The 19,829-nt window shown below is 61.4% G+C and overlaps 2 protein-coding genes across 6 annotated transcripts; one reads left to right on the top strand and one right to left on the bottom strand.

The window, feature by feature from the left end:
• The first annotated feature begins 7,301 nt into the window (after nt 1-7,301).
• Nucleotides 7,302-12,553, top strand: LOC134421238 (sterol 26-hydroxylase, mitochondrial). The gene is made up of 9 exons (XM_063161903.1): nt 7,302-7,535; nt 9,571-9,761; nt 10,031-10,230; nt 10,314-10,511; nt 10,650-10,810; nt 11,154-11,320; nt 11,537-11,618; nt 11,692-11,892; nt 11,991-12,553. The coding sequence occupies exons 1-9, from the start codon at nt 7,302-7,304 to the stop codon at nt 12,114-12,116; spliced, it is 1,560 nt and encodes a 519-aa protein (XP_063017973.1). The 3' UTR covers nt 12,117-12,553.
• A 207-nt stretch (nt 12,554-12,760) lies between these two features.
• Nucleotides 12,761-18,651, bottom strand: PRKAG3 (protein kinase AMP-activated non-catalytic subunit gamma 3). 5 transcript variants are annotated; one of them, XM_063161907.1, is made up of 13 exons: nt 18,572-18,651; nt 17,678-17,717; nt 17,179-17,399; nt 17,013-17,097; nt 16,868-16,926; nt 16,547-16,592; nt 16,371-16,425; nt 16,146-16,272; nt 15,878-16,043; nt 15,668-15,705; nt 15,292-15,438; nt 15,044-15,213; nt 12,761-13,895 (listed from the first exon to the last, which is right to left on the bottom strand). In XM_063161907.1, the coding sequence occupies exons 1-12, from the start codon at nt 18,602-18,604 to the stop codon at nt 15,097-15,099; spliced, it is 1,134 nt and encodes a 377-aa protein (XP_063017977.1). In that variant the 5' UTR covers nt 18,605-18,651; the 3' UTR covers nt 12,761-13,895; nt 15,044-15,096. The 5 variants fall into 5 exon arrangements, with proteins under 5 accessions (XP_063017977.1, XP_063017979.1, XP_063017978.1 ...); XM_063161909.1 differs by having other exon boundaries at nt 15,878-16,025; XM_063161908.1 differs by having other exon boundaries at nt 17,013-17,094; nt 18,572-18,650.
• Nucleotides 18,652-19,829: the final 1,178 nt, after the last annotated feature.

The following is a 19,829-nucleotide window of genomic DNA, read 5'->3' as shown; positions in this document are numbered from 1 at the left end:
ACTAGCACTGGGCTGCCCTGGCCACAGCGTGGGGACGCGGGGACACAGGGACACGGGCTCAGTCCCTGAGCTGGGCACTGCATCACTGCACCACGCCGTGTCCCTGTTGCTTTTCCTTCACCCACCCCTCCATGCTGGCTGTCCTACAGGCAGCTCATCAGCTCTGATTTGGGGATTAGTCCGCAGCCACAGCTGGTGAGAGGGGACATCCCTGCTGGGGCTGGCCAGGCTGAGCCGTGCCCGGGGGCCCAGCCCCTGCCGGCCGCGCTCGGCTCGGCTCATCTGCCGGCGTGTTGAAAGTGCCTGTTGTCCCTCCGCCCCTAGCGCCTGGCCTCCTCGCAAAGGCAGCGCGGGGCAGGTGAGAAGCCTTTATCTGATTTCCTAAGGGCAGAAAAATCCCTTTGATTTTGCCCCGAAGAGGGGAGCGGGGGGCGGGGGTGCCGTCTCGGCGAGCAGGTGCGGCTGGTGCTCAGCGACTCGCCTTATCATGTCAGCTCTGGTGAGGCTGGAGGGGCCGGGGGCTGCCGTGCCCCCTGCACACCCAGGGGGGGGAGCTGGTCCCATTCTCTGGGTCCCAGGGCAAAGCCCCCTTAGAGGGGCTGTGGGGCAGAGTGGACAAAGGTGGGCTCCTTGCCCTGTGTCTGGATCAGAGGACCTGGGATGGGGTGTATGCCAGGAGTTTGCCCCTATTTCACAGCTTTTCTCACAGCTGCATAAAAATTCTCCTTTAGCAAGGGGAAACTGAGGCTCAGAGATGCTGAGACCTGCTTGAGCAGGTGGGGAGTGGTTGTCTATTCACTCAGTCCCGGTAATTTTCTTGCTTCCTCCCCTTCTGCAACAAGACCCAAAGGCACACGTACTTCAGGGGACAAGGTGACAGTGGTCATACTAATCCAGGGTGACTGGGATGCCACTGCCACTCTGAAGCAGCCTCCACCATCACAGCTGATCCTTTGTCTCTGCCTTTCCTCTCCTCTCGCAGCGCACTCCCCCCCCCCGGCTTTTGTGTTATTACAAATTATAAAACAATTTTTTCCTGCCGTCCCGCATTCTTCTGCCTCCTGCAAGAATTTTAATGTATTTATTTTTGCTATCAGGGGAAAGCGCCGTGTTCCTCGGCCACCCCCAGGCAGCCCCGGCCCCACTTGGCCACTGATGGAAATTAATGATGGAGGATGCAGGGGGAGAGCAGGCACCCCTGCACCCCTGCAACAGAGAGCTGGGGGGACGGGTGCCCCCCAACCAGCCATGTTTCTCCCAGTGGCAAAGGACATAGAGCTCAGCTGCGGTAGGGGTGATGGGACAGAGGGGCTGCGGGGTCCCCAGCTAGAAGTTGTTGGTTATGGGCTGGGGAGGGGACACTTATTGGGCCCAGCCAAGAGGTGCTTTGAGGTCCAGTTTTGAGGGTGCTGTGTTGGGGAATCATCCCCATATAGCAGTGTGACTTTGAAGTCCTCTTGAGGAAGAGGAGACCTCTCCTGGACTCCAGCGCACTCTGCCTCTTGTGACAGTATCCCCAGGGATCCCCAGCCTGCTTGTGAGACAAAGCATCCCCTGAGTGGCCCATCCTGCACCCCCCACTGACCTCCCTCTGTCTCTAGGCTGGTGCCCTGGTACTTGCTGAGCTCTGTCTCTCATGCCCAGCCAAAGGCATGGATGGGGGTGCCCTGCTCCAACAGCCCTCCTACCCCACAGCCACAAGGCTGGGGGGGCTCTGGCTGCTGGGAGGGAGCGGACAGGGGAGGAAGTAATGGGCCTTTCCTGCTGTGGGGAAAGCGTGGCCATTTCCAACCCAAACACCCCGGCGCTCAGCGGCCGCATACTTTCCCAGCGTCCCTCCCCTCCTTTATTCCTGAGGACATTGGCAATCAAACCCACGTTGGCCTCCTCTGCTGCTCCTGCAGTGAGGTCATCGAGCTGTGTTTGTGACATCCCGGCATTTCCATGGCAGCGCGCTGTGATGTCATAAGCCCGGGTTGCGACCTCACGGCAGGAGCAGAATGATCTTATTAAAACAACACGGTCCCCATCCATGGCTGCTCACAGCTGGGGGACTCCAGTGCAGGGTAGCAGCCAGCAGACAGGCCTGTGGCAGCCAGGGGGATGATGAGGATGGTGCCCTCCCTGGGGTTATGTCACCAGTGGGAGATGGTGGTGACACAGGGCATGATCCAGGGCTCAGAGTGGAGGGTGGCCCCCAGGGCTGGGCTCCCAACTGATGCAAACAAACAAGCCACATGGTGCTGAAGTGACAGTGAATTTGGGGACGGCCATGCTAGAACTTACTCCTCAGGGTCCCCCAGGCCTGGCCACAGAGCTGCCCACCTCTGGGACCAAGTGTCTGGGGCCTTATCGGGGTGCAGAGCCCTTTCATGTCAGGCTGGCGGGCGGCAAGCAGAGCTGATGAGGACCTGTCCCCAGATGACAGCAGCCCGGTGCTGACAGCGACTGTAGGGCCCATTCTTAAATTAGACAAGTCCCCCTCCCCCTGGCCAGCACTCCTGGCCCTGCCCCATGGCTGGACATGGCCTGGGACAACCCACAGCACTTTGCATGGCCATGACCCACACACACACATGTGCACACACTTGTGAGCACACACCACACCCGGGGAGGGATGGTCATCCCTTAGGCACTGACAGGCAGGAGATGGATGGATGGATGGATGGATGGATGGATGGATGGATGGATGGATGGATGGATGGATGGATGGATGGATGGATGGATGGGTTGGTAGCCCTGGCTGGACAGGTAAGGGGGCTGGATGGGAAGAGTAATGTATGCATTTGTTGATGGATGGATGGGTGAGTGTATAGAAAGCTCAGGAGATGGCTGTGAGAAAGCTGCTTGCGAGTGTGGATAGATGGATGGATGGACAGATGGACAGGAGAAAAAAAGGCCCTAGCAGCACTCTTTAGCCTGTAACTCTGGACATTGTTGCTCTTTCCAAACAACCTAAGTTTCACACAGCATGTGTCCTCGTAGAGAAGGGAACATCCACGTCCCAAGGGGAGAAAATTTGCCATTCTCGCTGCACAACAATTTGAAGGCCTGACCTCATGCTGCTGCAGCAGTGCACCCTCACTGCTAGCACAGAATCCACTCTCCACTGGCCAAAGGGGAAACTGAGGCCAAGGAAACTGGCTTGCAGAGCAACAAAGCTGAAACCACCGCTCCTCAGGGAGGCATGGGTGTGTGGCCAGTCCCACTCGCTCCAGCTCCCCACGCGTCCATCTGTCCATCCATGGGAAGGACATGCATATCTGGGCTGCGAGCGATGCCGCTGTCCTTGGGCCCCCGGGGCTGTAAACATGATGTCATGTGGCACACACAGCTCACACAGCCCGCTCTGTGCACGGGTCCCCGCATGGGCTTCACAACCTCTGCGTGGGAGGCATCCACCATGGCCCACAGCCAAGGCAACTGGAGTCAGGAGATAAAATCAGGTTTGCTTTAGGCTGGAGCAAACAGCCTCTTGCAGGAGGAGTAAGGGACAGGGAGAGCAGATGGAAAAAGAGGAGACACCTCCCCGTCTTGGAGAGTTTGGCAGGGAGCAGAGGTGATTTGGGAAACTCCAGGAAAGCCCGGCGCTGCTCTCGGGTCGGCTCCCTTTGCTCCTACTTGACTTAGAATAACTCCATAGGCACTTGAAGTCACTAATCAGCCAGGAGCACTTGAGAGCAGCCTGGGGCTGCCTCCCGTCTCCTGTGATAACAGCATGCCAGCCCCGGGTTCTCTCCAGCATCCCACTCTCACGTCCTCGGGGGAAGCTCCTGGCCCACCAGGGTCCCATGGGGCACAAGGCAGGGGCAGCCTGGGTCAGAGCCTTCTGCCAGGTGCTGGGCCCTACATGGTGGTCATGGGGGACACACCATCATGCTGGTTGATTTGCTTCTTATTTCAAAAGCTTTGTGCTGCCCTCAGGCCTCTGCCCAGGTCTGAGGGGTCAGACAGAGTGAAAGGAGGGGAAGGGGACCTTTGGGAGAGGGCCAAGAGGGTCCCACTTGAACTCTTTGTGTCAGAGAAGAGCAGCTGTCTCCAGACCTGGGATCTGTGCACATTCCTCTTGATCCCCATGTCCCCCTTTGCAGCCCCACTGTCCCCAGCGTGGCTCATGACTCAGGCAGTGACAGTGTGGTGACACACAGTTGATGTAACAGGCTATCTCCAGTTCAGTGCTCTGGGCTGTTTACAGTCCTCAGTCCCAGGATCAGCCTTCTCACAGCCTGGGCTTTCCTGCGGATGAGTCAAGGGATGCCCTCCCCTGGGACACCCCACTTCCTCCCCCCATTTGTGGGAGAGCAAATCGGGGTCAGTGGATGCAGCTCTGGGAAAGATTTCCAGCTCCTGGGTGACACTGCAAAGTCACATAAAGGAGGGGACACTCCCTCTGAGGAGGACCAGCAGGCAGGATCCTCCATGAGCAGCGTGTGGTGGATGGCTGAGGGACAGAGGGGCAGGGGGTCCCACAGTGCCTGACTCTGCACGCACAGGTCCTGCCAGGGAGATGAGGTCGGACCTGACAATGGCTCTGTGGCATGAGTACAGTCACAGCATCCCTGGGGCAAAGTGACACACAGGATGTGACCTGCCACCCCCAGCTCCACATCCCCCCGGCTGAAGACAGCATTTGCTCTCCCGCCTCTGCCGCGCTTGTCGCCAGGCTGGGCTGGCCCCGCGCTGCGGGACCTCCCGGGAGCTGCCGGTGTCCCCGGCTCCGGGCGGCATCCTCCGGCCTGGAGGGGCCATGGCCCAGCCTGATCCCTTCGGAATCCCCGCCGGGAGACTCTGAGAGGGGCTGATCCCCCGAGCCCTCCCGGCCCCCAGCGCCGCCTCCCGCACAGCCCGGGCAGCGGCCCCGCCGGTCCCGCCGTGCGAGGGCGGGGAGCGCAGCCTAGCGGCGGGAGCGGGAAGGAGCCGGGATAACGGCGCCCCGCTCCGCGTCCCGAGCAGGGTGGGGAGCCCCGGGGACCGGCCCGGGGAGTCGCTGCCGTGGTACAGCCTGTCCTTCCACAAGGCCGAGTGCGAGGTCCTGAACTCAGGTCGGGGCCTGACCCTAGTACTGGTTTTGTCTGCGGGATGGATGGATGGATGGATGGATGGATGGATGGATGGATGGATGGATGGATGGATGGATGGAGAGCTGCCCTGTGGAGAAGGAGTCAGAGGCACTGGTGGATCAAAACCAGTAAATGAGTCGATAATGTGCTCTTGCAGATCACGTCTGAGACTGGAAAATAAGGAGCATGCCCAGCAGGGCAGGGAAGGTGGTTGCTCCTGCTCTACTCCACATTTGGAGAACCCACCTGAAGCAGAGCAGCTCTGGGGTCCTCAGTGCGAGACATGAACCTGTTGGAGCAGGTTCAGGTGAGCCAGACAAGGCTACAAAATGACCAGGGGGCTGGAGCACCTCTCCCGTGAAGACAGGCTGAGATTTTTGTTGTGCAACCTGGAGAAGGCTCAGGAACATCTTATTGCAACCTTTCAATATATAAACGGGCTTATAAGAAAGATGGAGAGAGACCCTTTACCAGGAGCTGTAGTTTTCACTCTTTTTGCAAGTGGCAATTGTTTTGAACTGAAAGAGGTCTCAGGGTTCCACTGCCCGGCAAAGGGAAGCACAGCAGGCTGGGAGAGGCCAGGGCATCCTCTGCCTGGGGGAGTGAGAGCTACAGGGTCTCAGTTTCCCAGGCTGGGAGCTCACAGAAGTCCTCGGGCGGGGACTCTCCTGGTGCACCGGCTCTGAACCCGGCCGGGGCAGGGCAAGCACAGAGCTGGCTGTGAGCAGCCATGAGATGGCAGCAGGCGCTCGTTCTTGGCTGTCCCAGCCTGGGGTGTCTCAGGGGTGTCTACAATCACGGGGGTGCCCGTGTCCTGCACCCCAGTCCCGGTCCGGCTGGCAGGGAGCACACAAAGCATCAGCCTGGAGCCTGGCCCGGGACACTCCCGGCGCCCTGGTGAGACAGGACCGAGGGCAACAACAGCCACTCACGGGGCTCCCAGATACGTGCCCAGCCTCACTCAGCCTCCCTGGCAGGACCTTGTACCCAATGCCCGATAAGGGCGGTTAATGATCAGCACTGATGTCCCATGGTGTGGGACACCCCTGGAGTGACACCGGGACAGGGTCCTGCCTGCCCCACTGTCCCAGGCTGGCCAGAGCAGACACGTCCTGCATGCATGGTCCCAGACACCCAGCAGGGTCCTGCTCACGGGCTGGACAGCTTGGCCTGCACCAGCCTGAGGCAGGAGCTGACGCTGTTCTCTCACTGGCGTGAAAACATACCAAACCTTCCTCCAGTTTGGTGCCAGCAGCCACAGTGGGCTTACCAAGGTCTCCCCATCCATGGTCCTGGCTGGCAGTGCCTGGAGAAAGTGGTGAGAAAGAGCCTGGGACAGTTTGGACCCAGATCCCCACAGCACCATCCTGCCCTGCTGGGGGACGAGGCAGACACAGGGGGGTGACAGGCAGGGAACAGAAGCAGGGCAGGACGGCTCAGGACGCCAAGCAGACCTAAAGAGCAGCCCAGTGGCGAACCTGGAGCTGATGCAAGGTGTGCAGGGTCTGGGATGTGAAATCCAGTGCCAGAGTGCAATGCCAGTGCTGGCACACGTTGTGCTCTGGCTGGTGCTGTGCCCAGTCCTCGTGCCCGTGCCTGGTGTGCAATGCTCAGCACCCACTGCCTATGGATGCAATGCCCAGGATACAGCAGCACCCGGTGCCACAGGCTCCATGGTGCCAGGGCGCCGTACCTGCCGTGCCACGCCAGTGCTGGCTGCCAGCTGCCACGTGCAAAGCTCCACCAGGCACAACACCTGGCACCCAGTACCTGCTACGGGGCACTGGGCACCGCTGGTGCCATTTCCAGCGCCCAGCACCCGCTGCCTGATCCGCGATGCTGCTGAGCAGTCACCACTGTCCAGTACTCGGTGTGCGGCTCACGGTGCCCAGTGCGCCGTACCGAGTACGTAGCACGCTGTAGCCGCTCTGCGCGGCCCGGTGGAAGGTGTGCCGCAGCCGGCGCCCGGCGCACGGTACGGACTGCCCCGTGCCCGGTCCCGCTGAGCAGCAGCCGGCACCCCGCACCCAGAGCGCAGCAGCCGGGGCCAGCACCCGTTGCGCAACGCCGCGGGTGCGCGATTCTCTCGCCGGTGCGCGGTACCCGGTGCGCGATGCTCGGTCCCCGGTGCCCGTGCCCGGTCGCCGCCCCCGCGCCGCCCCCCGCACCGCCCCCGGTGCCGCCCCCCACCACCCTCGCTGCCTCCCCGCCCCGCCCCGTCCCGTGCGCTGCCGACGGAGCATGGCGGGCCCGAGCGGCGGGGCCCGGTGGCCGCTGCTGCCGCTGCTCCTGCGCCCCCGACCGCCGCCGCCGCGCAGCAGCCCGGGACCGCCGCGCAGGACCGGGGGCTCGGCGGCAGCGGCGGCGGGGCCGGCGCGGCTGAAGGGACCGGAGGAGCTGCCGGGGCCGGGGCTGCTCCGTACTTTCGTCTGGCTCTTCCTGCGGGGCTACCTGCTGCACACGCACCGGCTGCAGGTGCGCCGGGGCAGCCCGGCCCGGGGTGCGGGCGTGCGGGGCTCGGGCTGCGCGGGGGCCTGGCCACCCTGCTCGGGGGCGCAGCGGCGGAGGAGGGTTCGGAGGGGTGCGTGGGATGGAGGGGCTGCCGGGGGGCTGCAGGGAGGGTGCAGGACCCGGGGCTTTGCAGGGGAGGGAGTGGGTGCGGGCTGGGGGCAGGGGGAGATGCGCTCCGGGGAGGGGGTGAGCTGCCGACAAGTGACGGCAGGGAGCTGAGCGGGGGCGGCAGTGCCGGGGAGCAGAGGGGCTGGGCGGCGGGGGGCACCCGGCGCCGTAGGGCGATGCTGGGGGCAGCAGGCAGAGAGGGGCCGGCAGAACCGAGTGACCTCGGGAGGGTCCAGCCTGCCCAGGGCTGTTCCAGCATTCCCGAACCAGCCGGGCAGCTGAGGGCAAAGGTTTGGGGGCATCTCACAGGGTCCTGGCATGCCTGGGCTCCCGGCTGTGACAGCTGGAGGGAGCAGCGGTTTTGGGTGCAGGTGGCTGGGCTGGTTTTTGGGCAGATGATACAAGACAGGGGAGGGGTAGCCAGAGGTATTTGTTTTCTTCTCTCAACACTTCCTCATACGTCGGATGAAGCAAGCAATGGGCTTGGCTGGCTGCAAGCCAGGCGGCATCTTCCAGCGCCCTGGAGCTCTGACCAGCCCGAGGAGCGTGCAGGATCAGGCCTCCCTGGCACCCCAGAGCACCAGGCACTGCTGGTTGGAGAAGGGACTGTCTCAGGACAGTGGGGTTTTGGGGTGTAGGCACTGGAGCTCCCTCCTGCCCTTGGGACACAGCCTGGCTTTGCAGAAAGATGCCCACATGCTCTGGAGGTGCCTTTCCCCGTTTCCAGGCAGCTCTAGCTCTCCAAGGCCTGCACTGTGTCAGGTCCTGGCTGCCAGCAGATGCTGGTGGGCAGGCTCCAAGCCGGGGCACAGCTGCCCCATGCCCAGGAGCTGCCTGCATACTGGGGCAGCCATCCCTCCTCCTCCTCCTGCCACTATGCACGAGGAACGAGGAACGTCTCCCCGTGGTGACGAATCCAGCTGAATCCAGGCACAGGCTGCGATGCAGACAGTCACCAAGGGAGATTGTACCACGTGCATCCCCGCAGCCAAGGGGAATGGGGACCAGGGCTTGCCTGCTAAGTCCCCTGCATCCCCCCGTGCTTGGCCATGCTCTGCAGGGGCTCTGGCAGTGCCTGGGTGCGATGGAAAGTTGCCTTTGGACGTGGCCCTGTGCAGATCCATTTGCAAAGGGCTGCCCAGCTGCCCCCAAGGGATGCACTTGGAGGTCACGGTGCTCCCGGCCAGGGCAGCAGGCATGGCACCTGTGGCTGCAGACAAGGAGAAGGGAGCTGCAGCCAACAGGGCCCAGAGCAGGGCTGATGTTGGTGAACATCCCCTAGCTGGCTGGTGAGCCTGTGGCCCCAGGGCCATGCCCTGGACGTGACAGCCTGTTCTGGGAGCAGCCCAGTCATGCCCTAGCCTGGTGCTGTCCTCCCACTGCTGATCATTAACCATCCTTACTGGGTGGTGAGTTCAAGGACCCACTCAGCGACTGTTGTCCCCAGGTTAAGCAGAGCTGGGGCCATGCTGGAAGCAGCAGGACTTAGTCCTGCTGGTGGTTGCTGCAATGGTCCTGCATCTCAGCACACTCCTGTGCTTGGCAGTTGTCTCTGTGCCTGCTGTCCCTTCTTGGTCATCCTTCCCCAAAAGACCCACCAGGCTGTCTCTGAATCTCTGGGGTGGGTGAAGGATGTGCCAGTCTGTGCTGAGGGGTCAGTGCCTGGTGTACTTAGTGCTGGGAGAGGAAATGAGCCTGGAGACACCAGCCCAGGCCATCTGCAGAGCACTTCAAGGATGCTGCCAGCTTGGGGGCATCAGAGGCAGGTGCTTGAGCTGAGGTGATGCTGAGGGGTCCATGGGATGGGTGCAGATAGGCACATTCAGGGTTGGGGCAGGGAGGATCTGGCGTAGCTTGTCCCATTGACCCTGCCATGCTTTGTGCATCACAGGTGATATCCCGACGCCTCTATGGACCTATCTGGAAGTCAACCTTCGGACATTATAGGAACATCAACATTGGGAGCCCAGTGGTGCTGGAGCAGCTGCTGCGGCAGGAGGGCAAGTACCCGATGCGGAGCGACATGGCGCTGTGGAAGGAGCACCGGGACACCCGGCGCCTGCCCTACGGACCCTTCACCGAGTGAGTCCCGCCCTGGCTGCGCTCTCTGGGCCAGCACACATCTCCTGCCCCTCCCCTAGGTGCAGGGCCCAGGTGCCCGTTGGCATTACTCCCGCTCCTGCAAGCTGCCTGTCCCCACCAAGCAGAAGGGCATGTCCATGGCGGGCAGAATTACCCCTGGGATGGCTCCAGCCTGGGTGGGGAGTGTGCACACAGGGATTGGGGAACTGCTGCCAGCCACTGCCCCCTGCCCGTCCGTGCCCCCGGCGCTGAACCTCGTCCCCACGCAGGGAAGGGGAGCGCTGGTACCGCCTGCGCCAGGTGCTCAACAAGCGGCTGCTGAAGCCCTCGGAGGCGCTGCTGTACGCGGACGCCATCGGGGAGGTGGTGTCAGACCTGATGGTGCGCCTGCGGGAGGAGCGGAGCCGCAGCCCCTCGGGGGTGCTGGTGGGGGACGTGGCCAACCTGCTCTACCGCTTTGCCCTGGAAGGTAGGGGTGTCCTCTCCCTCACCCCCGCCCTGTCCCACTGTTCCCATTCCGCCAGAGGTCTGGATGCTGTTTGTCCCCCACAGGCATCTCTTACATCCTCTTTGAGACCCGCATCGGGTGCCTCAAGCAGCAGGTCCCTCCTGAGACCCAGCACTTCATTGACTCCATCAACCTCATGTTCAAGAACTCCATCTTTGCCACCGTCCTGCCCCGATGGAGCCGCAAGGTGCTGCCCTTCTGGGACCGTTACCTGGACAGCTGGGACACCATTTTCGCCTTTGGTGAGCGGTGACAGTGGGGGTCCAGTGTGGTGGCACTGTACTCCCTAAAGACCCTCAAAAGCAGGGCAGTCCCTGGCCAAATGTCTTTTTGGCAGCCCTTGCTCTGTCAGCTCTGGTTCCTGCTCTCTGTCCCTGCAGGCAAGAAACTGATTGACCGAAAGATGGAGGAGCTGGAGGGGCAGGTGGAGCGTGGCACGGAGGTGTCTGGCTACCTGAGCTACCTGCTGGCCAGTGGCAGACTCAGCCTGGATGAGGTCTATGGCAGCGTGGCGGAGTTGCTGCTGGCTGGTGTGGACACGGTGAGAGCCAGGCAGCTGCTGTCAGGGGATCCCTGCTGTGCTCCATGCCCAGGGGAGCCCATGGGGCCATGCTCCACCCAGCCCTTGTGAGCTCTAGCCCAGTTGGGACTGATGCTCCACAGGGGCAAACCTTCAGGAATTGGTCAATACAGACCCCATCCTCTGCTCTGCTTTGTATCCTGCTCCCTGCCTCCCTCTCCCCTGTGCTTGCTGCCCCTCACCCCTGACTTTTCTGCATACCAGAGCAGGGGCTCTCTGGTGCCGTACTGATGCTGTGCTTGGCATAAGGCTGCTCAGGTACTGGCCCCAGTTTCTTCACTCCCCCTGGTGCTCCACTCCCCAGACCTCCAACACGCTGTCCTGGGCTTTGTACCACCTCTCCCGGGACCCAGACATCCAGGAGACCCTGTACCAGGAGCTGAAAGCTGTTGTGCCTCCCGACCGGTTTCCTGCTGCTGAGGATATCCCCAAGCTGCCGATGCTTCGGGCCATCATCAAGGAGACTCTGAGGTATATCCCAGCCTTGTCCCTGCCCTGAGGTCCTGGTCACCAGCCCCTTCTCCAGGGGAGATGCACCAACCAGGCAGGAGGCAAGGCTGGATTTCAGTCCCTCTGGACTGTGAATATCCACCTCTCCCCTGGGGAGCTGCTGAGCCTTGTCCTCGTGTCTCATCTCGCTCTCTCCAGATGAGTTCTGCTCCCCCACTAACTCTCTCCATATCCCAGAGTCTACCCTGTGGTGCCCACCAACGCCAGGGTCTTCTATGAGAAGGACATTGTCATCGGAGACTACCTCTTCCCCAAGAATGTGAGTGAGGGCCGTGCTGTGGGGACCCCCTCTGCACTCAGTGGGGTCATTAAACCCCAGTTTCCCCCTGCAGACCCTCTTTGTCCTGGCGCACTACGCGATGTCCCATGATGAGACCTACTTCCCCGAGCCCGAGCGGTTCCTGCCCCAGCGCTGGCTCCGGGGGCACGGCTCCCCTCACCACCCCTTCAGCTCCATCCCCTTTGGCTACGGGGTCCGTGCCTGTGTCGGGCGCCGCATCGCTGAGCTGGAGATGCACCTGGCCCTTGCCAGGGTAAGTAGGGATCCCTCCACTTCGGGTGTCTTGCCATGAGCTGGGATATGCATCCCAGAGAGTCCCTGAGGCACTGCCAACTCCTCTTCTCCCCACAGATGATCCAGGCATTTGAGGTGCGGCCGGACCCCCGTGGCGTAGAAGTGACATCTGTGTCCCGCATTGTCCTGGTGGCTGACAAGCCCATCAACCTGGAATTCATCGCTCGCCCGGGAGCCCCCTGACTGCACGTCCACCCCCACCCTGGGTGCCAGATGGAGATCCCCCTTACTGCCCCACAAGGAGGACAGGAACGCATACGCCTTCCCTGGCCAGCTTGGGCCAGGGGGCTCACAGCCCCACAGTGGGAAAGGTGGGGGGGATGAGAGATTGACCCAAATCACCCCTGGGCCACTAGTAGCCCCTTGCCCAAAATCAGCAGGAGGCTGGGGGAACTGCTGTGCCTTTGACACACTGCAGGGGGGTTGTGTCCCACCCATCCCGTGCCCAGCTGGGCTGTGTGAGGAACCCGGGAGCTCTTTTGGGGCTGGGGGAAAGCAGGGAGGGGGCTTGCAGCCATTCGGTGTCTCCTTCGTCCTGTCCTTGTGTAGCTGCGCGTGGATCTGTGCCTGGAGCCAGGACATCTGGGTCCTCTCTGAACAGCTGACCTTGGCCTCAGAAACTTCTCTGTGCCTCACTTTTCCCCTTGCCCCCAGGGGAGGGTTGAGTGCTGGTGGTGTTTGGGGTTTGCACCTTTCCCAAGGGACAGAGCCAGCCATGGTCCTGGGAAAGCCCAGCAATAACACATTCCTCATGATGGGAGGAGGCCTGTCACCACCCAGGACTGGTATTGCATCCCCTGGCAGAGCCAGCCTGCTCAGGAGAGGTGTTGAGCTCCTGGGACTTTCCATGTCAGCCTTTATTGCGCTGAGATGCTGATATGGGGTAACAGGAATGGCAGGGCTCACTGCAGGCAAAGCAGGACAAGAAAGATCAGCTCAGCAACCCCTACCCCCAAGCCAGGACCATTGCAAGGCTCACAGCTGGTAGCAGCCACAGGCACGGGATACATTGCCTTTTGCCCAGAGGCCTCGAGGGATGGGGCATGGGACATTTTTAACAGTGAGCCCCTCATACTTTCCTGCTTCTTGGACTGAGGGAAGCAGCAGGCAGAAACCTTGCTGATACCAAAGCTTCTGTCCCTCAGTGTGTCCCGGGAGGGACCTGCACACCACCAAGATGATTAAGACTGCATGCCCTGTGTCCCCATCCCCTCGGTTCTACCCCCGAGTTACTGCTCTGCCAGTGCCAAACTTGCTGGCAAACAGCCAGTACCCCTTCCCCAGCCTGGTTCCCTCCAGAGGAGTCATGCCCAGCTTTACCCCAGAAAGGCAAGAGGCAATTCTTCGATCAGGCTGTTTTGTTACAGCAAGGCTGAACAGACTAACAAATAAATAAATATCCCCTGCCCACCCCAAAACGTGCACAGGGTCTCCATGCAAGTGCCCATCCCGCTGCCAGCTCTGGCATGGGCTGTGCCTCTGCCAGAGAGCTCCAGCCCCGTGTGACCCTAAAATAAAAAAGCCTGTGTGTGCAGCTGAGCCTACGCTACCAGGCACCGAGCACAGACAGCGGGACTGTGTTCACTAGGAGGGAGCCACAACAGAAACACTCAGATCCATCAGCAGGATGGCAGAGGGTGGCCAGGTCTTCTGGGGCTGTATGGGGCTCTGCCCAGCTGCAAGCATGTTGCAGCCCCTCAGCATAGTGCCCACTGAGCATCGCTGTGTGCTCACTGGCAGGAGGCACCCCTGGGTCCCATTGTCAGTGTCTCTGCCTCTCCAAGACCGGCAGGATCTAGCCCTGGACTCAAGACGAGCCCGAGGACTGGGGTGAACAGGCATGTCCTCCCCACAGAGAGCCTTTGGGCCCAAGCCTCCTTCTCACAGGTCATGCAGGAGATCCCCAAGTCAGACAAGACTTGGCATTTCCCTGGTGTCTTCAGAGTGAGGATCGATTGATGCCTGTGGGGCAAGAGGGCGTGTGAGACCATAACCCCCAATGAGTGCTGGACTGGCCACCCTGTGACATGGCCCCTCCAACATCCCAGTGGTCACTGGGGTCTTTCCTCCAGTCCTTGCTTGTATGCAAGCCCTGGGGTAGGAGGGAGGGAAGCTTGGCTGGCATGGGACATCTCAGTGGCCCCCTGCAGCTCCTGATACAGCCGCCCCTGTGGGCATCAGGGACAGGGTGAGCAAAGGCACTGTGATAGGGGGAGGGGAGCAAAGGGGATATTCCATTTATGGCTAACACACACCATTCCCAGTCACCTTCTGTGCAGAACAGGTGGGCATTGCTAGGGGAACTGGTATGCACAGGCCTGTCCCAACCCATTGCCCACCACCACCCCAAAAAGCATAATTACCTTTGGGAAGCAGTTGGGAACTGGAGCCAGCTCCCCCCTCCTCATTTCACCCCTACAGAGGTGCAACAGTGAGTGCCAGGACCATGCCCGTCCCTAGCCAGTGAGGATTCACCAGGCAGTGGGTGAGCAGAGCCGGCTGCAGGTGGCCAGGCAGTGTGGTTCCAGTGCCACCTGGGAGTGAGCCCTGTCTCTGGAACAGACAGTTTTGGGGCTGCTGCAAGTGGAGGGGGTGGGGGGCTCTGCCAGCTGGAGCCCATGGGCTGGCCACGTTTTGTTTATGGCTGGTGGTGGGCAGCAGGTCCGGGGTGTGTGAGTGGGGGTCTGTCCGTTCTGTGTCCCTTGGGAATGGCACTGGAGGTGCTCAGGTCTCAGGAGGGGAATGAGGCAAGATAAAAAATAGGCTTTTATCTTGGGGTGCATCACACCCCAAAACCCTCATCTAGCCCAAAGCCCAGGGACCTGCAAAACCTGCATTCCACACACTGCCTGAATGGGATTCTGGCAGTGTCTCCATGGAAGGTGCCCTCATCCTTCCTCACAGTCATCAGGGATCCCTGTGATCCTTGTGTACCCCTGGGACAAGCAGCCTCTGCATCCTGCTGTCCCCACCTGGGCACCCAGCGCTGCCAGACCCCAGCCCCAGCCTCCTCCATCCCCCAGGATCACTTTGGATGGGGCAGGGGCAGAGGCAGGAGCCCCAGCAGCAGGGAGGGGACAGGCACACAGCAATGCGGGGGTGGCACCTACCTGAAATGGAGAGAAATTGAGGGTGCAAGTGGAGAAAGATGGAGCACCGTGGGCTAAGAGTTAAGAGCATCAATACCTGCAGGAGTGAGCACAAGGGCCTGCAGGATGTCAGAGAGGGAGACGATGCCCCGCGGGTAGCGGTTTTCATCCACCAGAACCAGGCGATGGACCTGTGGGTGCAGGCAGAGCATCACGGGCAGGCTGGGCAGCTGGCAGCCGTGGCTGGCACGGGGCACCCGGCCACTCACCTGCTCCTTGGCAATGCGGTCAATTATGTCCTCCATGGGTTCGTGGGGGTAGCAGGTGAGGACCCCCTCCAGGCAGACGCTGCGCTGCCGCAGCGCCTCCCTCACACTGATGTCCAGGTTGTTGTAGGTCTTCTGGGCTGCCAGGTGCTGTGATAGATGTGTCCCCATTCAGCACCCCAAGGTGTCCTTGCACCCCATTCTGCCACCAGAGAGGGGACACCAAGCCCAGGAGATGCACAGAGAAAATGTGCACTGGCATGTGCATGACAATGCATGTGGAGTGGGTTGGCATGGGCACAGACAGGTATAAGGACCCCACCAGTGCATGCAAGGGGCCAGACTTGAGCCTGGACATGCACACACGCAGGGTACTCACAATGACATCAAACCGCGAGTACAGGCCAACCACCTGCCCTGCAAAGAGAAACAGAGCAGGGGCTGCAGAAGGAGCCCTAGGGACCACCTGCCATGTTCCTCCCACACCCAAGGGGCAGCCCAAGGGCCAGGAGAGGGGTTTTGGGTAGGGATGGTGCTGGAGCTGCTAGCAGAGGGAGATGAGGACGTCACATTTTCCCTCCCCAGGTACCAGCATCATTGATGACAGGCAAGGCGGAGACACGGCGATCCACAAAAATCTCCAGGGCAGTGTGGACTGGGGCAGTCTCAGCCACGACGGCCAGATCACGGAAGGTGCCAATGCACAGTTCCTGCACTGTTTTCTTCAGGAAGCGTGGCTTGGGGATGGTAGAAGCCTTCAATGGGACAGGGCAGGGCTGGGCTGGCACCTGCATGTACCTTGACACCCTTGCCTGTGACACCAGCCATGAGTGTGCACAAAGAGCCCCAGCACTCACAAAGATGTGGAGGAACTTGAGGATGCGCTTGTGCGTCAGGATGTGCAGGACATTGCCCGAGACAGGCTCAATGACAGGCAGGCGGTGGATCTTGTGCTTGATCAGGGAGTAGACAGCATCGAAGAGGCTGTGGGTGATGTGGACATCATGGTGGGATAGAGCTGTGTTCAGGTGCACACATCCCACTGCAAGGGGTGTGCTCCCCCTCAGCGGACAGATTCTCACCTATTGCTCGGAGAGATGTAGACCAGTGGCTTGAGGGAGCCCTGCAGGTACACCTCTGCCAAGGGAGAGAGCTATGAGAGGAGGTCCTCCAGCCCCCTCTGGCAGCCCCACAATCCCAGAGCCCACCTCCATGCCCTGTGTGACAACATCAGCCCAGCCACCCACATGTTTTTTACCTCTCCAGGTCTCAATCTTGTGCTCCTCCACCTCGTAGATCTGCACCTGGAGGCAGGGAAATGCCCTGGTCGTGATGGCTCCATGGGGGACTGAGGGCACTCTGAGACACTGCCCCCTTCCTTGGGCATCGTGCCCCATCACCCAAACACAGGGATTAAATTTTGTGGGCCAAGCAGGGGAGCAACAAGTAGATGCTGATCTGGCCCGGAATCATCCCCTGGTCATTGTCTAGCAATTAAGAAGGGACCAGGAGTGGTGGGGACAGCCACTCCCTGCCCCATGTGTGTCCTGATCCCCCAATCCCTCCTCGTGGCACTCACCAGAGGTGAGCGGTAGTAGCGGTGCAGGATGTTGATGAAGTCGGTGATGGTGAGCATCCCTGTGGAGACACGTGGGGCTGGCAGCACTGCCTGTGCCCGCTCGGCCAGGCAGGGGCTGGGGCCAGGCATCGCTTCTGCCACTCACCCACAAAGCTCTGCGCCTTGCTGTCCCAGAGCGGGGCAGCACGAACCCCGTTGGCCACCAGTGCCAAAAAGGCTTTCTTGATCTGCTGGCAGAGTGCAGAGGGGTTCAGAGGATCCCCAAGCTTGCCTCTTCACTGCCCATCCCCACTCATCCCCCAGGTTATCACCTCCAGGGAGATGTCAAAGACAACGAGCTTGCAGCTGGTGGGGATGGCATCATAGCAGCAGTGGCTCCTCAAGAAGTGCATATAGACCTCAGCATCAGGGGTCTGAAACTCGGTCTCTGGGCCCAGCCCCAGTATCTCATTTCCCAGTGTGAAGGTGACAGGTCTCCTGTATTCTTCCTCCTCCTCTTCCTCCTCCCTGGGGCATACAGCCTTCGGAAACCCTGCAGGCAAAGTCAGCCCAGCCCTAGCCAGTAAGCTGAGCTGCTGGGTCTCAGCTGCTGGGTCTCAGCACCCTCCTGCCTGGGGGGAGCAGGGGGTGCTGCTGACAGAGCCCCCTGTTCCCAATTCCACAGGAACAGTTCTCCATAGCCGTTCTCCAGCCTGGGGCAGACTCCAGCTGAGGAGAGGGGTATGGGCAGGGTGGGCAGAGAACCAATGCACTTGTCACAAGGTAAGGAAGTCCCCCCTCCTACATACCTAGACTCTTCCTGCTACCCACCTTCCTCCTCAGGGCATGCAACAGCATCCAGCAGCGCCACCTGAGTGGGCACACAGTGAGCAGGGGTCAGCAGGAGCCAACTCAATCTTTTCCCCACCCATGGATTCTGCCTGCACCCACCCAGCTGCTCTGCCCACCCAAGCCAGGCAGAGAGAACTGTCTTTTCAGGGTGCGGATGTGGGCACCCCCCACCAGCCCAGGACCCCCAGAGTCTCCATGGCAGCTCCAGTCCAGGACGCCCAGCTCGTCCTCCTGCTCTGGGGAGACAGCAGGGCTCTCCAGAGCAGGACAAAGCATGGATGGCAGGACCTCCTGCCTTCTCTCTCGGCTGCTGGAGCCAAGCATGTCCCACAGCGGCTCTGCACCCATCCTCTCCCAATCCCAAGGTGTAAATTCCATTCTCACTTCTTCCTATGCAGAGAGCCTCACCAACCCCATTGGTCCCTCCCGGGGACCAGGTCCATCCCAGGAAACCTATACTAAACAAAGCAGCAGCCCAAGGAAGAAGGGAATACACAGCGCCGGATGGCTGACCCCGTTCCCTCAGTCCCCAGGAGACCCTATTTAACACAGTAGCACATGCAGAGGGAAGAGCCACAAATCTTCCTGACAGAGCCAAAGTTTACAGCCACCCTAAAATAATGAAGGCACGGAGACGGGGACCACCACTCCCTAAGGAGCCTAGAGCCAACACGGAGAAGGAAGAGACCCTGCACCACCTGCCCCGACCATTCCCAAGGGGCTTGGCACAGCTGGGACAAGGACGTCCTTGTCCCCAGGGCTGCATGTCGGAGGGAAGGGGCCCGTCAGCCGCCCACATTCTCCCGCCCCCGGGGTGGCCTGTCCCCAGTCGGGGGTCTGTCGTGCCGCGCCCCCCACCCAGCCTTACGGTACCTGGGACGCGGCGGGGCCACGGAGCCGCTCCATGCTATCTGCGGGGCAGCGCTGCTATTCTGGGCCCGCGGCTGGCGCGGCCCTGGCAGATAGAGTGTCAGCGAGCAATGCCAGCCATGCCCCCACCGCCACCGCCGCGGGGGGGGGGACACGGCCGACACCGCCGAGCAGCGCCCGCAGCCACCGAGCAGCCTCGGGCTGAACTAGGTGGTGGCGGCCCCGGGGGCAGCGCTGGCCCTGGGCACCCGAGGGAGGGCGCGATGGAGGGATGGCTGTGGGCAGAGAGCGGAGGGACACCCCGCTCCGCGTCCCCCGTCCTCCAGGAGCGGTGCTCCGCGCCGTCGGGACGCGGCCCAGCCTGCCCCGTGCTGCCCGGCCCCGCCGCGGTGGGGGACACAGCGTTCCCCTCTCCACGGGGATGCTGGAGAATGGCTGGATCCAGCCACGGGCTGGGGGGATGCGGACCCTTTGTCCTCGGCGCTGCCCAGCCCTGCCTGTCCCTGCCCCGGATCCTGCTGCAGCTCACTGTCCTGCGGTGACCCTGCTCCCACGGCCCGACCTGTGGGGTAACCTCCTTCCTTGCCGTGGGGCCATTCCCTCCTGCTCGCCCTCTGCCCGCTCCCGGCTCCGATTTCTATTTCTGGGAGGCTGTGGGCTGGCTGCAGGGTTGGTGGCTACAGGGCCAAAGGGACAGCTCTGGCTGCAGGGGACAGCTGGATACAGGCCCATGGCAAGGTACAAGGAGTTCCCTGGTGCTGCCTCAGAGCAGGCAGGAAGAGGAGGGACGAGCTCGGTGCTGGCTCACAGGGTGGTCCAAGTCCCGCAGTGGTGCAGGGGCCCATGGGGCCAGACCCTTACAGCTGTGCTGAGCAGACCAGCCTGGCTCCAGCCTGGCCATCGTGGGTGCTGGCAGCAGGGAAGGGAGCAGGCATCTCCACTTTCGGAGGCTATTTTCAGGTGCTGGAGAGAAGCCGAGGAGAGATGAGATTGTCGCCAAGGAGACCAGAGAAACAGGGCCCAGTACTGGGAAATGGTGGGCTGTGAGGAGAGGGGAAGGAAAGGCTCTCTAACAGACCCAGGGCTCACACATCAGCACCTCCTCTGGGCCCCAAGAACCTGCCCATGCACCCAGCATTCACCTACCATACTGGGAGGACAGAATCCTGAAGCAGCTCGGCACCCAACCCTTCCTACCCCCCTTGTAAGGTTGGACTGAACTGTTCCCCTTGATTAACGATGCATGGGATAGTTTCTAAGA

This window comes from Melospiza melodia, chromosome 8 (genome assembly GCF_035770615.1).
Source record: "Melospiza melodia melodia isolate bMelMel2 chromosome 8, bMelMel2.pri, whole genome shotgun sequence".
Lineage (NCBI taxonomy): Eukaryota > Metazoa > Chordata > Aves > Passeriformes > Passerellidae > Melospiza > Melospiza melodia.
Note: the sequence above shows the minus strand (reverse complement) of the source record. Positions and strands in the feature narration are given on the sequence as shown.

What these genes read in the sequence shown, in the direction of transcription:
- LOC134421238 (XM_063161903.1), top strand. Translation starts at nt 7,302, where the DNA reads ATGGCGGGCCCGAGCGGCGGGGCCCGGTGGCCGCTGCTGCCGCTGCTC. An exon ending in ATCATCAAGGAGACTCTGAG is followed by an intron (nt 11,321 to 11,536) that starts GTATATCCCAGC and finishes TCCATATCCCAG; the next exon opens with AGTCTACCCTGTGGTGCCCA. An exon ending in TGCACCTGGCCCTTGCCAGG is followed by an intron (nt 11,893 to 11,990) that starts GTAAGTAGGGAT and finishes TTCTCCCCACAG; the next exon opens with ATGATCCAGGCATTTGAGGT.
- PRKAG3 (XM_063161905.1), bottom strand. Translation starts at nt 18,604, where the DNA reads ATGGAGCGGCTCCGTGGCCCCGCCGCGTCCCAG. An exon ending in TCTTTGACATCTCCCTGGAG is followed by an intron (nt 17,095 to 17,178) that starts GTGATAACCTGG and finishes CTCTGCCAGCAG; the next exon opens with ATCAAGAAAGCCTTTTTGGC. An exon ending in CAAGGCGCAGAGCTTTGTGG is followed by an intron (nt 16,927 to 17,012) that starts GTGAGTGGCAGA and finishes GTGTCTCCACAG; the next exon opens with GGATGCTCACCATCACCGAC.